Raw genomic sequence first — 19,086 nt, 5'->3', positions numbered from 1 at the left:
TGACAAACGGCATTTTAAAAGAGCGAGGAGAGAGAAATGATACTAGTTGCTGCGTCGTGAAAGAGAACAGAAAAGGTTGGGCCCTTGAGCTAAAGCCCCATTTAGACGGTTCAAGAACTTGCATGCAATTTTCGTTACATTGCGGTATTTGGTCGGTCGATCGACTGAATTCATTGTTCTCTGTAGTTAGCAATGTATCGAATATTATGTTGCATGCAAGTTCTTGAACCGTCTAAATGGGGCTTTACACAAGAATTTGATCCAAAGAATATAATACTCACTAGGAGAAGAACGGTAACTCCATACAAAAAAATGTCCCCAACCGTTTATAAATAAAATAATAATAAATAAAATAAAATAAAATAAAATAAAATGCATTTCTTTCAGACAAACATAGTCCATATTTTGTTAGTACGTACATTTTACACTTTAAAACTTATAGCTAAGGTTAATAAACTTAAAATAAACTTAAATAACTATCTTAGGTACTAAAGAAAGGTGCAGAGAGGACCAGTGCCTTATCAGGCCACTGTCCCATCTGTCAGCCACGACGGCCAGGAGACTGTGGCGGCTGTCACGCACCCTGCGGAGCGTCGCGGCGCAGCGCTTGCGCAGCGTCGCGTGAAATCCGTCCACATGCGCGTCGGCAAACATACCCGACGCGCTACAGTACCGCGGCAGCCGCAACAGTACCCTGAACGCGTCATTGTATTGTACACGCATGGCGTTAAAAGCCTTTTGCGTGTACCTAGTCCATAAGCTGCAGGCATACAGCGAAGTACAGTATGCTCGAAAGAGTGTTATTTTAACTTGCGCTGTACACCTGCTGAACCTCCGGGCTATCATGTTGGCCCTGACGGCCAGTGCCCTACGCTCGCGTTCCATGTCCGCGTCGTCACGCAAGTCATCGGTAACCAGGTGCCCGAGATATTTAAATGAAAAAACCCTTTTTAATTGCTCACCATTCAAAAGAATGGGTGGAACATGAGATGGGCACTTGTTCCCCGCCTTAAATACCATGTACTCACTTTTGAGCACATTGTACTTCAGGCAATGACTTCGGGCATAGGATTCGCACTTCTCAATCAGTACACGCAAACCACCAACCGAGGGGCTCAGCAGTACCATGTCGTCAGCATAGCTAATGTTATTAAAACAAACCCTATCTATGTGACAACCAACATGCATACTACTAAGCCCACCGATCAGGGCGTCCATGTACAGATTGAAAAGCTTTGGGGAGGTCAACCCCCCCTGCCTCACCCCGCACTCGAGTCCATACTCGTCGGACATCACGTCTCCCCAGCGAACACTATTTCTCTGGCCAGAGTACCAACACCTAAATATGCGTGTAAGTTCTGGAGGAAATTGCACTTCGTCAAGTTTTTTCCAAAGTAAATTGTAATTAACGAGATCGAAGGCTTTACTAAGGTCTAAAAAACACGCATAAATAGGTGTCTTTCTACGCGTATAGTACTCAACAGCCTGCTTCAAACAAATAATAGCACTTTCGGTAGATAAGCCTGCACGGAAGCCGAACTGCGCGTCATGCAATTTCAAGTACTTATCTAATTGTACGTTGAGCAAGCCGTCGAGCACCCTCGCTACGATTGTTGCCAGAGAAATAGGCCTATAGTTAGCACTATCCGAAATGTCACCCGTCTTAAGTAGCTAACACACTATCGCACCGCACCAAGGTCATTGAGGGACGCACCCATAAGTAAGAGGAAGAAAGCGATATCTCTTTCTCCCTCTTACTTATGGGTGCGTCCCTCAATGATCTTGGTGCGGTGCGATAGTGTGTTAGCTACCTTATTTTTGACAATAGGTATTACAATAGTTTTTGTCATAAGCGGTGGTAGGTAAGAGTGACATATGCATAAGTTGTACAACATTGCTAGTACTCGAGGCAGGTGGGGCCCGGCAAACTGCAGGTGCTCGATGCTCAAGTGGTCGTGACCGGGTGATTTACCCCTTTTCATCGATTTTATTATTTTACTTACGTCACTAACGCTAAAACGGGTCTGTGAGTCCCCGTCCAGTCTGCCAGCATCGGGCACCTGCAGCGGCCCGGCCCCGCCGACGTCGGTGGAAGAGCCTCTCACATTAAACTGATCCATAAACACATTAGCAACACACTTAGGATCCGAGATACCGTTCACACTAACAGCCAGACCAGGCCTAGATTCCAACTTTTTTGTGCACTTCCAAAAGTTTCTAAAATCGTTATTTCTATGGTGAGTGGCAAGCAAATCCATTTTAATCTGTTCTTGATGTTTTTGGACCCACCTTAATCTCGATTTAAATACTTTCCGACTGTGACACATAACATCAAAAACAGGTCCCCCCCTGGGCTTACCATACCAGACCCACTCCTGGAATCTAGCCCTCGCCTCCCTGTGCGCATCGCTAACATGCTTATTCCATCCTATTACCTTCTTTTTACCATTGCCTGGTCCGCTCGTGACGGCCTTACTGTATGAAGAAGCTTCGCATAGCGAGGATATTATTTTGAGGTACATATTGTCAAGTATCTTGCAATGCTCATGGTTGTCCATACAGTATCCGTCACAGCAGTCCGAAAGCTCAGAAGGAAAATCAATAGTCTTTAATAGTTCATTACATTTATTCATATAATTATCGATTTCATGGGAAGTTCTCTCCCCCCAAACAATATTCTTTTTATTCGAGATGACACTGTTATCCTTATTATTATTACATATGTGCTTAGATTTAACCAAGTCAAGATTACATTTTATTACAATGGGATAGTGATCTGAACAATACACATCATAGTCGATGTAAACATCTATAATAGTGCCCCACGCACAGTGGCGGGACTTCCATACAAGCCCAAAAGCCGGGCTTGCCCTAAGGCAACTAATTGCCTTACCGAAATTACGTAGTGATAAGATCAATAAAGATTATTTTGAAAATCGCGCGCCAAACGAACCCGTATTATTAAATTCAAGCCACAGCGGCCTCGAACCGCGGCACGAGCGTGTTGCAAAATTATGCCGCGGCGTGGCGCCTCGTCCGCGCGAACTAAATCAGGCGGAGGATGTTCTAGCTATCCTGCTCGAACTCGCACTCGTTGGCTTGCAACCGTGCTTGCTTTTTCGTCCCGCTCTGGGCACTATCAGCCTACAAATCGTCAAAGAACGATGTAACTATTTGTTGGTATGTATAGCAATTTTATAAGACGATTTATGCTTGGATTTTGTGTGAAGTTAGCTGCATAAGTTCGCACAGCGCGCGTTCGCGTTTACTTCAAGTGTATTATTATTTAGTTGAGCCGAGTCAGTGGTCGAGTCGAAAGTAACGAAAGTTTGTTTAAGTGAATTTGATTAAATAGTGAATGTGAATTTGTTCATTGTTGTGGCGCTTAGTTTAATAAGTGTTAACAATGGATCAAGAAGTGGTTCCTTGTGACGGTTTGAAATGCGTCCACGTTTTAGTCAACCAAAACAAGGTAAAGTCTTTGACCTTTTTCGAAAAACGGGACCTAATTTCCGCGGCAAAACCAACACCCGACTTGTGTATTTCTCAGTCAAGTCAGTCGCGTAAGAGAAATTTCTGTAGGGCCGTCTACAAGACTCATTGGATTGTTGGTTGTTCCCATACAAATAAGATGTATTGCTGGTGTTGCATATTTTTTTCGAACGATATTAACGTTTGGAATACTTCTGGCTATAACGATTTAAATAATTTATCTGGAGCAATAAAGAGGCACATGAATTCCGGTAAACATATGTGTGCAGTGATTTCTTTTAGCAATTTTGGGAAACAAAGGATCGAGGCCTCTTTGTCGCGACAATTATCAGAAGAAATATCAAAACATAACATGCGTGTTGACAACAATCGTAGTGTTTTTCAGAGGTTAGTCGATATTGTGTGCCATTTAGCACAGCAAGAACTTCCTTTTAGAGGACACGATGAGTCAAACACTTCATTAAATAGGGGCAATTTTTTGGAACTTGTATCGTTGCTATCAAAATATGACGGCGTTCTACAAAAACATGTTCAAAGCGACAAACCAAGCTCGAGCTATTTGTCTAACAAAATACAAAATGACATTATTCATTCCGTAGCAGACGTGCGCTATGATTAGCTCGCCTCGTCACGCTAGCAGATGCATTTGACCCCGAAGAGTGAAGATTGGACAGTTATTACGAAAACATATCTTTCGGCTTGCCCTACTCCAAAACCCTAGGCACGCTACTGCCCACGCAGCTGTTGTGGTTACGCAATGATCTAGCCATCGTTGTGAGCCGTGTGTTTCACTTAAGTACGTATGCGCGCCCGAGTCTATGCCTAGTTTTACGGTATCGGCACAAATCCACCCTTGTTCCGTACAAAAACTAAACATCTCGTCCCAAAATAACTCACCCGGGTGCGCGTTGAAGTCACCTAATATTTAAACATATATTTTTACACTATAAACATATAGTTTATACTACTGGCGCCCTCGATGTGTACCAATGGAACTAAAGTTGACAACCGGTTTAGCCTGGCGGGTATTGGTATTATAGGTATATAGTAATTATGTTGATAAACATATTTGTTATCTTCATATCACGAAATATATGAAAGATGCAAATATTACCCCTTGTTTGTGGTATTATCTATTGATTTAAATAAAAGGCATATTTATGTTTATAACATTGTATTATGTTTTACATATAGAAATATACACTGAAAATTAAACCCTGACAACTTAATAAAAATAGACATTAATAAAGCGCATTCACAAAGTTTTCAGTATTATACAAATAACATTAGGCATGCCTACCTATTACACTTTACACACAGATACACTACATTTTACACACGGCATTTTACACAGATTTCTAACTTGTATTCATTCATACATTTCTTCACGGTTAATTAATACGCTTTCCAGATGCGTTATGACTCGGTTCCTTCTGAACCCACTAAAGCTGTATAAATTTCACTCTGGCTGCTTCAACAGCCGTTGATCCGCATTTAGCACATTTTCTATGTGCATTGCTGTAATCTATGTAGGTACAGACCATAGACTTATGATATATAGAGACGTAGTCTCAGCCAGCTGTCACTGTTGCCACTTTTGTTTAGTGTACGATTAACAATGAGGCCCACGTTGCTGTAGCCATGTCGATAAAGTCATATCGATAAACTATCGACATTTCTTGCAATTTTAATTTTACTTCAAAGGCTTAACGATACCTAAAATGACCAAAAACGCTTTTATTCTTTATTGTGGTTATCAGATTACAATTTTATAGTCACGCCCCAGCAGGGAACCAAGGGAAAGTTCAGATATTTAATTAAAATACATAAATACCTCCTAAAATATGTGTTCCGCAATAATTGAATTATATTATTATATTATAATATATTCATTATCCATTAGCATTTCAATTATGTTTATGTTTAACGAAGATATTGAAGCTTCAATTAATCGCTATTTTGTTCCGCTGTGTAGCGTTTATCGATATATAACATGATTAAAATCGACTTTTCGCATCCCTAAAAGAGCACACATATACGCTTGTACGCACACATATACAGACTGGGCGCATCAAGAAAGGCAACACTTGATTTGAAGTCCACCTTGTCAACAGTATGGTTGTCCTTTTTTGACAAACGACATTTTTAACGAGCGAGGAGAGAGAAATGATACTAGTTGCTGCGCCTTGAAAGAGAACAGAAAAGGTTGGGCCCTTGGTACAGACTTACAGTCTTAAGTGGTTGTACCGCTACGTTGTATTTATTATTTAAAGATTTAATAAATCAAATTTTCGTTATGAACTTTAACCACAGCAGTTGGACAGAGTCATTGACAAATATTTTTATTTTATTATGGTGGGTAGACGTACCTACCCTCCATATATTTTATGAATATTGATAAAGACAGTTGGAAGCAAATCTTCATTATAAAACTTAATCACGTGTAATTAAGTTTTAAGCGTTTTAAGTCCCGTTTTATGATTAATTATGTATAAAATTCGTGATAATTTAAATCAGAGTTGGGAGCAATGTTGCTGTAGAAAAATGTTTTTATTTTTATTACTCGCAACTTTTTCTCGGAGGCCAACGCACACATAGAAGCTTCAGGCGCACACATGCGCAATTATTTGGGGACATAACTTTCTTAGGAAGTGAACAGGCCTTGATTTGATCTGTCAACTTGTCAAAAACACCGTTTGTTTTATAAAAATTATTATAAATTAGTGTAGACAAAGGCAACAATTTTTCTTCTACTGTTGAATGGTTTTTCAAAACTTATGCATATGCTATGCATTGCGATGTGATTACTTATCTTTTATCCAACTTTTATCTACAAAAGTAAATTTTAACTTTATTAATTGTAAATTTTGCAACGATTTTCAATGTAGCTCGAACAGGCGAAATCAATCGTTCTTCACCTTCTTCACTTGTTATTACATTCATTCATATCATTCGTTCAGTCAGTCAGTCAGCGATGATATGACAGCGCGAGCTGTAGTGTTTGTGTTTCGCGACTTATAAATCTCTAAATTATTCTTTTTATCTTCTTTCTGAGTAACAGTCGGTAAACATAACTTAAATTAGTAGATTTATCAGTTCAAAATAGGCAAATAAGATAAACTCTCATGAGTAATAAGTGAACGAGTGTGTGAGACGAGGTATGTTTATAATTCCTGTAATTTAGTAATCGGGTTTTGGAGTTAACTGTTATTTGGATATGCGATGAGTTCTGCTCGGATGACCGTGGAGGAGCTGAATCTCGGTTAGAGCGAGGGTAAACACCTAGATATCACGGGAGTGTGTTGATTCGAGCTAAATTGTCAATATCCGCTCAGCAGGGAGTTGTCGTTAGCCCAGCTGCCTACTAGATTTATTCATTTTACACTCACAACTCGATCACGGCGCTATAATATGGGACCAAAACGAAGGTGACAAATCTTTTGCATGTCATAAAGCCAGCATTTTGCTGGTTTATGTTTATTTAGTATGCAACTTGAGGTTAAGTAGATTAGAAGAAGTCTTAAGCCTACATTTTATGTTATTTTATACACATAAATTGGTTACAAGAAGGAAAACAAAAATGTTACACGATAAGGAATATAATCTGCTATTAATAAATGCATATAAAGTCATAACATTAAAATTATAATTGACTTTGAAGCTTTGACTGGTAGACCATGTCTAAAGTCATTAACCCTTTGACCGCCGTTGTCCGGTATAGAAGACAACGATAGAACGATACGCTGGCGCCGTCGTCTTGTATACAAGACACAAATTCAACCACTGAGTTAATGTGAAAATAATAACAATTGCAATTTCATTTACACTCGTGTTCATATTTAAGGTCTTTGTTTTTTCATTTATTTGCTTTTTAAGCCGCTATATAAATCCCTTCTTTTATAATAAGGCATTTAAAAAAATTGCTCCAATTTTCAACATTTTTCATGTTCCTCGTCGCCGTTGTCTTGTATAAAAGACAGCTAGGGATGGGAATGTTAACTCGATATGGGAATTTTTAACGTAAATATAAAGTCAGAAATATGTTTTTATCTAAGTATTCGAACACTTGTTAATGGCCAATTTTTTTCAACGAATAGTAGGTAACTACTTACTAGAATACGTAGAACGAGAGTCAGATAGGCATAACTATATTTAAAGTTCAGGTAGCTTCTTTAGCTCTATAAAGTAGAGTCAGACAAGTAAATTTGCCATTGTAGATTGTGGACTATTTAATTGCAGAAGAGATAAATAAAAAAAAAAATGATGTTATTTTATAGCTTAGTGGGAAGGGATACACCGCAGCGACCGCTTCGCACAAGTGTGGTACAGGGACATACCTGTTTATCAGACTTTACTTTATTGTTATAACATTGAAGTTAATGTGTAATTTTTTTGTAACAAGTCGTTGAACGTTTTTTTGATAAGAGTTTACCTATAGATTAATGTAAACCAAACTGAAATTATAATGATAGATTCTAATTCCGGAATAATATCTTCACTCATTAAAAATTCAACCCACGTGTAATTTTCACTAAAACAGTTCCGGTATATTGACTTTATCGACACATGATGCGCAGCTTTAACGTTACGCCAATAAAGTTTACGTACCGACAAGCGCTTACGCCGTTGACCTAGAGACTATTACTACTTGATCCGCGCGGAAACAGTCCTTGTCGGTCTGCATTGCGGGCAGTCCATGGGCGCCGTTGTCTTGTATAAAAGACTTCTCGTACAGCCTAGTGCGGCGATATCACGTCTTGAATCGACATTGTTTAGTGGTTGTTTTTTATGTTAAATCCCTATATTTTAAACATTTTCGGGTGTACAACATATGTTTAATTTTGGCAATTTGGAATGAAATTAAAACAGGATAAGAACAAAGCTAAATTAAAAAGATTTTTACCATAATATTGTAAATATCGATATCACTATTTGCAATCCCTAAACTTTTTATTAGTTGTTTACTTAAAATTTGCTCTGGCGTGTGAGTGAGCGTCTTTGCGGACTAGGTCCGGCGGCCAAAAGGTTAAGCTTAATTTTTTTGTTGTTCAAAAGAATTCATAAACGAGTATATTTTATAAAACATATAATAGGTTTTGTTATGTTTATGAAATACTTGATTAACATACTGGTTGTGTATTGCATGTTATCCATACTAATATTATAAAGGCGAAAGTGGGCCTGTCTGTCTGTTACCTCTGCACGCTTAAGCCGCTGAACCAATTTAGTTGAAATTTGGTATAGAGGTAGTTTGATTCCTGGGGAATGACATAGGATAGTTTATATCTCAGAAATCATCCCTGAAGAGAGTGCATTTGAAAAAGTTAATGAATTGCCTAACAATTGAAGTAAGTAATGCGCAAATCGAATGATTGCAATTATCATTATCCAGGCGCTATACCTACTTTAGCTGCTGTCACTAATTACACGCAGACAAAGTTGCGGGCAAAAGCTAGTATGTTTATAACTCTGCCACTTAAATCAGACTGTTGTTGTGGTGAGGCAATTGATTTTCAATTAGATGGTAGCTTAGGGACTTAGAATAGTAGGGTATTTTATTTTTCTTGTTGGACATAATATTATAGGACATCCATTAATTGCATCACACAAAATTGAAGATTTTTTGACCCCTCCTCCCTCTTTGTCACACCTGTACGGATATGATGGTGTTCTTGTCTATGTAACAGCATGATAAAACGGTATCCCTCACTTTTAATCATGCTCTGTTAAAAACTGACGGATATTTTGTCATGTGGATAAAGCCATCCATAATAGGCCGGCTGGTCACTTTTAGCTAACCCCTCCCCCCTGGTGTGACGTCACATATTTGGTAATATTGTTTTCAACAAAACCAACAATTTTAATCAGTTTTTATAAGGGTTATAAGGACCTCGGGTATTAGAAGAGTAAAGTAATGCAACAGTAGGTAGGTATAAACTAAGATTGCTCATGAATGCATATAAACCTTTGAATGTTATTTTAACTCCATATCATTTTTGTACACAAGTACAGTAAAGTGCTATTCGTTAGATTTTTATCTACACCTACAACATAAATAACAATCCATGAGTAAGACAATAATTTTTAAGTGCAATAATTGCAGTTATTTATGTATGCTTGTTAATGTTAAATGAAGCACTTAGTCATATTCTCATATCTATAAGTGCTTTACATTAAGTGGTCTAACTAATTGACATATTTAATGAATTTCAAGTTAAATATATAACAAGGATTATTGATTGTTAGTAATCTCTTATCAGTATTGAATTGTTCAGAATATACAATGTTGCCAACATATACAAGTACTCTGACCATGGTATAATAATATACTCCGCCTGGTACTCTCTTCCGACCACGTGTCTGACACAAGCCAACATCATCATGCGACAGCGCTATATAATAATATGCAATAGCGCTATATAAAGTGGCAATATCATTGTGACGTAGGCTTGTTTCACTCTGGGAAGAGAAGACTGTTTTATTAGACTATGTACTCTGACAAATATGAATTACATCTCTTCAAAGTAGATCAGACAAGATTATTCAGTGGTCAGCTGTTATACAAAAAAATCATTACGGCTGAATAAAAACTATAATGAAAGTATTCTATCATTATTTAGAATAATATATGTAACCTTTATTCATGTTCTCTGAAGTGTGACCTGTCTCCAATAGATCAAAACCATGTGCGTTACAAATTTGACTTTAATACTATAACAATAAAAGCTATATTACAATGTGTTTCGGTAGTCAGTGATAATCCACCGTGATGATACATAATGACGAAGTTTTCCGTTGTTGATGACATTTGCATTTATTTTAAACAGCTTCAACGCTTGTTTTTTAGTTGGGCAGTAAACAGCTCATATATATAGGTTCAGTGGGGTGCCCGTAAGTCTTGTTTCCCATTGGGTTGTTTTTCAGCATTTATTATTACGTATTAGCTACTCTATGAATGGCAGGTTAGGTAGGTATACAGTCCAGGCCGCGTAGCCAAGATGCCAATCGCTTACGCTCCGTAGCGATCGAAACGCAACTGTTACTGTCGCGCTAATATGGAAGAGTGATAGAGATACATAATGCTTTTCGTTGTCGAAGCGATAGCTATTGTAACCTTGGCTAGGCCGGCAGTACAGTACAGGAGCGGATATTTAAGGTAACCGCCAACCTATAAAAACTTCTTTAGCGGCGCTGTGCAGTTTTTGAGGTGGGGAAAAAATGTTAAATCGAGACAGCGTAAGACGTAAGGCGTAACCCTCTCTTTCTACCGCGTGGCGTCGTCTAACCTCAATTATACATAGTGTTGCAGACTAGATGGCGCTGTTATAATGGACCGCGCTGATATTATTTTGAAAACCCCTGAAGAAACAAATTGGTGACCCCTGTGTTAACCCTTACTAAGGCAAACTCCAGGACTTTAAATATAAGACCAAGTTAAGGTCAAGTGTTTCTCTTTCAATAAAAATTGGATATTGTAAGACCAAGTTATATTTAGACTTTATTTAAATACTGTGTTCAGTTTTGCGTAATTTCCGACATTCTTCTGCCTTAGGGTGGTATTCCTCCTATCCAACTTCTTTGTCCAATGTGTATTGCGTTCATGAGAGAGTGAGACCCACTGACATTGGAGAAAGAAATTGGACAGGTGGAATATACCACCCTCTGCGCGGTTTCCGTTAAGAAAACCCCATTTGTTACGGGCGGGCGCCAAAGTTTCAGTCAGGGCATTCCCCATACCACACCATCTCTAAAAGTAGATAGGGGGGAGGATATCTATATTCTGTGGTAATCATGGTATCGGGGGCACGGCAGTGCCCCCGCCAAGTCGAGCGCGAAGCAAACACTGCCGTACCATCCTTTACTGGAACCATTTCGCCGCATTTTCAGGCCCCTATTTGAGAACCTCTGGATAAGACCAGAACGCAGAAATTTTGGTCATCCAGTAAGCTATAATCACATACTTAAAATCCAAAATTTCAAGTCTGTAGGTCATTTAGTTCCGAAGTTAAGCGAAAGCAAAGTTTCGCATTTATGAAACTCACTCATGATCATCAGAATAGAACTAGTACTTCCCATAAACTCAGAGAGCTGAAATTTGGTACAGAGTTAGGGTTTAATGGCCACATAAAGGGAAAACCTAAAAATATTGCAATATCAGTCACGTTTTAAAGATCTAAGAACGGCATAAGTAAGTTTGTAATCCCATATAAATATATGATATTACAAAGTTACTGTTGCAGTTCCTACAAATAGGAGGTAAAGTAAAGTAAAGGTACACTACGATGTACGATGTGAGTATGAATGAAGATATGTTTAGTTATGATATGTGTATACATAGTATGGGCAGGGCCGGATTAAGCATGTCGGGGCCCCTAGGCAGTGCGAGGCTCGGGGCCCCCTACAGTCAATTCTGCACACAGCATATTCAGTACAGGGAAATAAGTTTGCGTTTTTAATTTCAATCTTCAGGCGTCGGCCGAGCCGATTCAAATCAAACGATATCTTTTTCGCTCTTATTGCGTGGACAATTGGACATAAAGCTTTATTCTATCGGTTTTTGCCGATTTCGCGTCGTGTCAAGTGTGGGGAGAGCCTTTTAGGCTTAAGGCCAATTCCCAGTGGAATACCAAAACTGTAAGCTTCAGCTTCACTTTCCTATCTACCTCTAATGGCAAATTTTAAGCGAGGCTAAAGACTAAGCTCAACTAGTGCCGCAAAGTTGATTTTTAAGAGTTAATATTTTGCAATAACAAACGAAATCCATATGTTAAAATGACTTAAATTACGAGAGTTAGACCAAGACAAGCCTGCAATAATTTTGATAGCACTCGCAGTGCAAGTGTTATTGTAAATATCTATGAAATTATGACGTATAAATAACATTTGCACTGCGTATGCTATCAGAATCATTGCAGACTTTTCTTGGTCTAACTCTATTCATTCATCAGTCAAGCTAACATCTAAGTAGAGGACACAGGGTCAACTAAAGAACCAAAAATAAACGCGAGCGCAGCGAGCGCGAATTTTTTTGTTAACAATATAGCAAATTGTGAAAGCGTGTTAAAGGGCCAGGTATCGATCTTCATCTGCGCCTAAAAGTTCAAAGTGCCCCAGTGAGGCGAGCTTTCATGCGAAGTCAAACCCGTGCTTCATTAGGCTCCAGGATAAATAGTTGAGCACAGACGCGAACCAATGTCCATTGTATTAAAAAGCGACACCGCAGGCCGAGGTTGGCGCAGCGAAGCCAAAGGCTAAGCTGAAGTAGAGGAGGTGAGGAACACAAATCAATGGTAAAATTGAGGCAAAAAGTGAAGCTGACGGTCCAGCATTCCTGTGAAAAACTGGGGACACGTTCGTCTGCTTTCTTTTTCTTTATTTTAATCAATAGTCCTCGTGATTCCGAGTCAAAATAACCGAAGAGTTGTTAGTTGTTCGAAAAAAAGTGAACCATTTTTCCTGAAAATCCCTATTATTACAACAGGTACGCAGAATACGCCCCGTAAACTGTAACGTATTCCTTCAATTTTATTACAGAATTTCAATAATTTAAAAAAATGGATCCAAAAAACAATAACAAACCATACACATTAAATGAGAATAAAAAATTTACTCATGAATTTTGACCCTATGGAACAAAATTTTATTTGGTGCGCGCTGAGCCGCCGGGGCCCCCTAGCCGAGGCGGGGCCCCTAGGCAGTTGCCTATTTTGACTTAGGGTTAATCCGGCCCTGAGTATGGGTATGAGTACCCGAAAAGAAGGACTGCCTACAAAAAGAGATGAGATCCCATGAAAAACATTACATGTAAAAAGGTGCAAGTCTCGTAACGCTTTTACTACAAAAAAGTTTTGAGATGTAATGTGAAACCAAGTCGGTTATTTTAATCAGTGCCAGGGGGTGTTAAAACCGTATCAATAAGATATCTTTAATTTGTAATACGTATGATGACTTGGCCATCGCACGGCTGCATAATGACAAAAGGATCATCGTCACCTATTAAAAATAATTCTAATTGAACATAACGCTAGCGCTAATTGCAGTTTGAGCATTACACATATTTACGAGTACGGTACGAGTAAAGCATTATGTGCGATTGCCAAGTATGGAGCACCTGGTTTTGTACCCTTGTGTACCCTTCAACGGCCAAGTCACACAACATTAACTATAATAATAAAGAAATCGCAGTAAGGAACCTTAGACTTGGCACGACTTTGTCTAGATTTCATTACTTTTTAGAGATAAACAAGCAGCTCCATCGAGACTTGGCTAGTTTTTTACAGAATGTTTTTGGTGGGATAATAATATACTCCGCCTGGTACTCTCTTCCCGTCTTTTCTAGGTCACCTGACTGACACAAGCCTACGTCATCATGCGACAGCGCTATATGATAATTTGCGATAGCGCGATATATAGCGGCCATGTTATTGTGACGTAGGCTTGTGTCACTCTGGGAAGAGAAGACCATGTTTTATTAGACTATAGTGGTATAGTGGTATTTTGTTCCAGAAATGCTGTGACCACGCTGCGCGGCGATGAAACACTACTCCAATGGCCACATGACCTTGAACGACTATCTGATGATGTACCTGGCACGATGGAAGCGTGTGGCAGTGGTATTACTGGTCATATGGATCGTCGTCACATACCTCTTTATAGCCCCTCTCAGGTACACTATCTTTATTGTGAAACTTGTTATTTCTTCTTCTTCCTTGCGTCATCCACTTGCCACGGCTCATGGGAGCCTGGGGTCCGCTTGACAACTAATCCCAAGAATTGACGTAGGCAGTAGTTTTTACGAAAGCGACTGCCATCTGACCTTCCAACCCAGAGGGGAAACTAGGCTTTATTGGGATTAGTCCAGTTTCCTCATGGCTCCTCTACACGATGGGCCAGCGCCGACCACTCCAAGGGACGCAGCCATGCGGTAGAATGAGATAGCAATATCACTTGCTCCCTCTAACGCATAAATGCGTCCCTTGGATTGGCGTCGTTGGCCCATCGTGTAGAGGAGCCATCACGATGTGTTCGATGTTGATGTGAAACTTGTTATTTATGATTATCAAAATCTGCAGTAAGTAATACTGAAATGTACTGTTTGTAAAATGACCGAATCCTTCAGTGGGCATCGGGGGGCCTACCGCGGATATCACAGTTCGCAAATTGCGGGCATCTTTCTCTTTTACTCCAATTTAGGCGTAATTAGAGTGACAGAATCGTGCCCTCATTTTGGGAATTTCGGTGTTCGCGGTAGGCCTTTGGATTCTAAGAGGCGCCTTTGGCTAACTTCACTATATACTTCATTAGCTATAGTAGGTTTAGCCAATTTTTTGAGAATCCAACCTGTATTACCTACTAAATCATAGTTATTTAAGGCTGATTTAGACGGCGTGCGAACTTTCATGCGATTTTAGCTACATTGCGGACTGTTGGTTACGTCCAATTTAACCGACCGATCAAAACCCGCAATGGTATGAAACTCGCTTGGGAGTTCTCGCAATGTCTAAATCAGCCCTTATTCGTCGCAATCCATGGTATTACACTGCCCTCCTAAGCCGAAAAGCGCTATCTCAAAAACAAATGATTTTGAAAATGGAACTCTCAGTTATAGAAACTAAAGTATAAATTAGCAATGCATTTTCTTTTGAGATAGCGCCACTCGGCTTAGCAGGGCAGCACAGATGTTTTAAGTTTAATTGAGTACAGCGTGGACCCTACAAGGGCGTGGCAACATATTATACGTACATAGGGTACACAATTTTCTATGGCATATAATAAATAGGATATAATACAAATAGAAAAAGCAGATATTTAAAATTTATGCATGTAGGGTACATCGCCAATTACTAGCCACCCCCCAATTACTGGCCACTTAATTTGATTTCTATTTATAGGTGAACAAAGTTCATTTTAGTATATAAGGTACGAAAATCCAATTATTAGCCAGTTTTCAATTACTGGCCACCTATTCCAAAAATGAATTCTATTTACAGATAAATAAAACTCATTTTCAGTATAAGGAAAATGGCCAGTAACTGAAATTTATCCACAACCCACTCGTTCAATAACTGGCCGCCTCTTACAAAAATGAGTTCTATTCACCTATACACAGAATTCATTTTAGTATAGGTGGCCAGTAATTGAAAACTGGCTAATAATTGGCGATGTACCCTATGTATAATCTGTCAAGCCATTTCCATCAGTAGAAAAGAGCGGTAAGTTTAAAAAAAATCTAGGCGCGAAGAGTTCTCATCTCAATTTTTTTTTGCCTTTTTCTACGGACAAACTTGTTTGACTGTCTATCTATCTAGATTCAAACATGATAGAAATTCTTATATTTTTGACATATGCAAACTTATTATGTAATTGTCTTTCATGAAATAAATCTTCTAATCTAATTAAACTAATTAATACGTAGGTCACAATATGCTATGTTGCAATTTATTACACATAACTTATCTATTTAACTGTCCATAAACTCTTGCAGAGTGTATGGGCATTCGGTTAAAAGGTAAGTCTTGAGCTTATTTACAAAGTTATCATATTTATTTTCATTTTTTACATACTGGGGGATGTGGTTATATATTCGAATGGACATCTCAAACATCGACGAAATTTTGACTATTAAAAAAATATACTTACCTATTTATGTACTTTTTGTAATGCTAAAATAATCTTGATTGTACATCTAAAGACCCTTGTTTCTCCGATCTCTGCATAAAGACAAATTTTACGAGCCATTGAACTATTATTTACTTAGAGGATATAACAAACGGAGACGCCATGTCTATAATTTTCGGTACAAAATAGTCTGCCGTTTTTTGCGGGGGAGGGGCACATCAAATGTATACGTAACGTAAACATAGCCATGTCAGTTAAACGTCAGTCCATACATGTGGTTGACATGTCGTTGACCAGTGGCCGCCTATTTTCGACAGACGGGAACGCCTGTCCGTTGGTTATATTCTCTAAGATTATTTATTACTAACGTATAGAACCGGCACAGAGAACCAGAGTATTTTGCGCCATGAATTGACGTTGTTTTGACAACAAACCATAGAAGCGGCGCGTGAATCTCACGACCTAAACGCGTAAGCGCAATGAAATTCACGGCGCTTACGACGTTTTAGTCGAGTGGTATATGTTGTGATTGTGACAATGTCATTGTTTGGTATGGCTTCTCTATAGTAATAATAACCCAATTTTACGAGGTATCGTCTTGGGTCGTCCCATTCGTTTTTCGTCAAGTTCTTAAATTAGTCCTATTCTGCTTTCGTCACTCATTCTACATTGAAAGCCACCGACGATTGTGACGAATGTAGAATGAGTGACGAAAGCAGAATAGGACCAATTTAAGAACTTGACGAAAAACGAATGGGACGACCCAAGACGATACCTTTTACGAGCACCAGAATTAAATAAGGCTGTGTTTCAGGTGCACAGGTAACACAGACGAAGTGTCGGAGTTCCAGCAGAGGCTGAAGAGGGTGTCCTCGCAGCTGGAGTCGCTGAAACAGCAGCACAATAACCTTATAGCGCAGATCAAGAAGTCGCCGGGGTAAGTTTAATTCATTCATATTGCTGAACTACGCTCGTAGCGCTACCACAGAATAACTAATAGTACAAAAAGAACACTTCCTACAAAATCGAAGTTTGGCAGCGATTCAGGGTGATCAGGGTCGAATCATGATATACCTTTCTAACGTATGGCAATATCCCTTTCGACTATTTAGGGTTGTGAAAAGCCAAATATTTTGCAAGTCGCATTTCAGTGACGAAATAACATTGTAACCAAACCAGGTACATTAGGTAAGGTACCTTCTTCGTAAACTTGCATTCAAACATTGATACGAGTATTTAGGTACATATAACTTTAGGCGTCTGCATTTCATTAATAATTTGCATAATTACACAACGTAGAAGCTAAAGACATTTAACAAATAACACTTAGGTGATAAATAATTGTAATTCGTCATGGCCAATACTATAACAACAACACTTAGAATAAATAATCATTTGTCGATTTTATCTCAAAGAAATAAGGTTCAGAACTGACCAGTTAATTGTGTCAATGATATTATACAAGTGGGTACTCCATCATTACTGAGTACATCATATAAGTAACCACATATGACTGTTTGTATATCCAAGATAGTATTAGGTGAAGTGTTTTGCTGAATAACGTATTTGATGAAATGGCGGTGATGTCACTGGTAATCTATCAAATTTTCCGACTAAACAGAATAAAAATGTACTCTCGCGTTTTGTACACATATTTAATTACACAAACGGGTCTGCCGCGATATAATTTCATTGTTTTTACCTCATAAGTAGGTAGGTATCTACTCTCCACTAGGGTTTCTGGTTTCTCGACCTTTTTAATTTCTCGAGGCACGGGAATTCTCGACCAAGATTTCTCGAGTTTCTCGAGTATCTCGAGAAATTTTGAAAGCTCCGAATAACACCATGTTATTTACATTTTTTTGCTATTTTACAAATCAGACTCGTAGGAATCGTAGGTGAGATCAATAATCAAACATATGGTACATTTTAGTCACCATAAATTGCATTTAATAATCAAAAATACAACAACAAAAAGAACTATAGGTGCAGGAGTGCGCACCGGCGATGTGTTATGCTATAGTGTATTTCTTTAGGTATTAAACAAAATGTAAACAAACTACAATATGGTATTTTATAAGGCAGCAATATTCAAGTCAATAAATTTAACTCGATGTGACAAAACTTACAGAAGTTTTACTACGTAATATTAATTACTCGTACTTACTCAACGTAACAATAAAGCTGCTAAAATTGTAATATTTTGCTAATAGGAATATATCGGGATGATTTGATTTCGTCGGGTGACAAGCAAAAGTCACTAACTAACACCATTGAAATTATTGTACAATAAACCGTGTTACAAGTGTAATAAAGTGCATTGTTACTTTTATTTTTTTAAAGTACTTAGTGACTTTTGCTTGTCTCGCGACGATTTATCAATAGTAATTTAGTTTTGTAATATTTGTTATTACACTTAGGTATTACATGGTCCTATAATTCGTTACAAATTTTTAAAAGCATTTTTCAATAAAAAGACACTACATGAATGTCATGAATCATGATAGTTCAAAAGTTTCAAAACATTCAAATCGGTTAAAGCTAGAACAATAGGGGACGGATCAAGGTAGTTTTTATTTGGTTGGTAATAAATGTTTTAAGTAGATTCCTACATGTAAACGTAAAAAAAAAACAATGTTCATATTTATTTAACTACCTAAAGAAATACATTATAGACACATCATGTGTTATACGCGTGTTATCTTTTTACTTATCACAAGAGATTTATTTCTCGAGTTCTCGAGGCATTGAATATTTTTTTCCCGTCTCGACTTAGGACAAATTTCTCGAGATTTCTCGCCTCGGGAATTCTCGAGCAGAAACCCTACTCTCCACCTCTTTTTGAAGGTGCATCAACACCGCAGTTTACTTTTGTGGAGCAACATTAGATAGATAACTTTCCTAGTTACTGTTGCAGTGTTGCTCCGTAGTTATTCCATAAAAGTTAACTGCTATGCACCTTGAATTGCATTACAT

General features: G+C 38.4%; 1 protein-coding gene across 1 annotated transcript in view; it reads left to right on the top strand.

Annotated features, from left to right (window-relative positions):
* The first annotated feature begins 6,467 nt into the window (after positions 1-6,467).
* The window catches only part of LOC134671514 (alpha-(1,6)-fucosyltransferase), a 43,370-nt gene continuing 30,751 nt past the window's right edge, over positions 6,468-19,086 (top strand). The window contains exons 1-3 of the mRNA XM_063529379.1: positions 6,468-6,650; positions 13,999-14,158; positions 16,925-17,047. Of these exons, the coding sequence (XP_063385449.1) occupies positions 14,025-14,158; positions 16,925-17,047 (257 nt within the window). The 5' untranslated portion in view covers positions 6,468-6,650; positions 13,999-14,024. The remainder of the gene's footprint in view (positions 6,651-13,998; positions 14,159-16,924; positions 17,048-19,086) is intronic.

This window comes from Cydia fagiglandana, chromosome 15 (genome assembly GCF_963556715.1).
Source record: "Cydia fagiglandana chromosome 15, ilCydFagi1.1, whole genome shotgun sequence".
Taxonomy (NCBI): Eukaryota; Metazoa; Arthropoda; class Insecta; order Lepidoptera; family Tortricidae; genus Cydia; species Cydia fagiglandana.
This window is presented reverse-complemented; position numbering and strand designations above follow the sequence as displayed.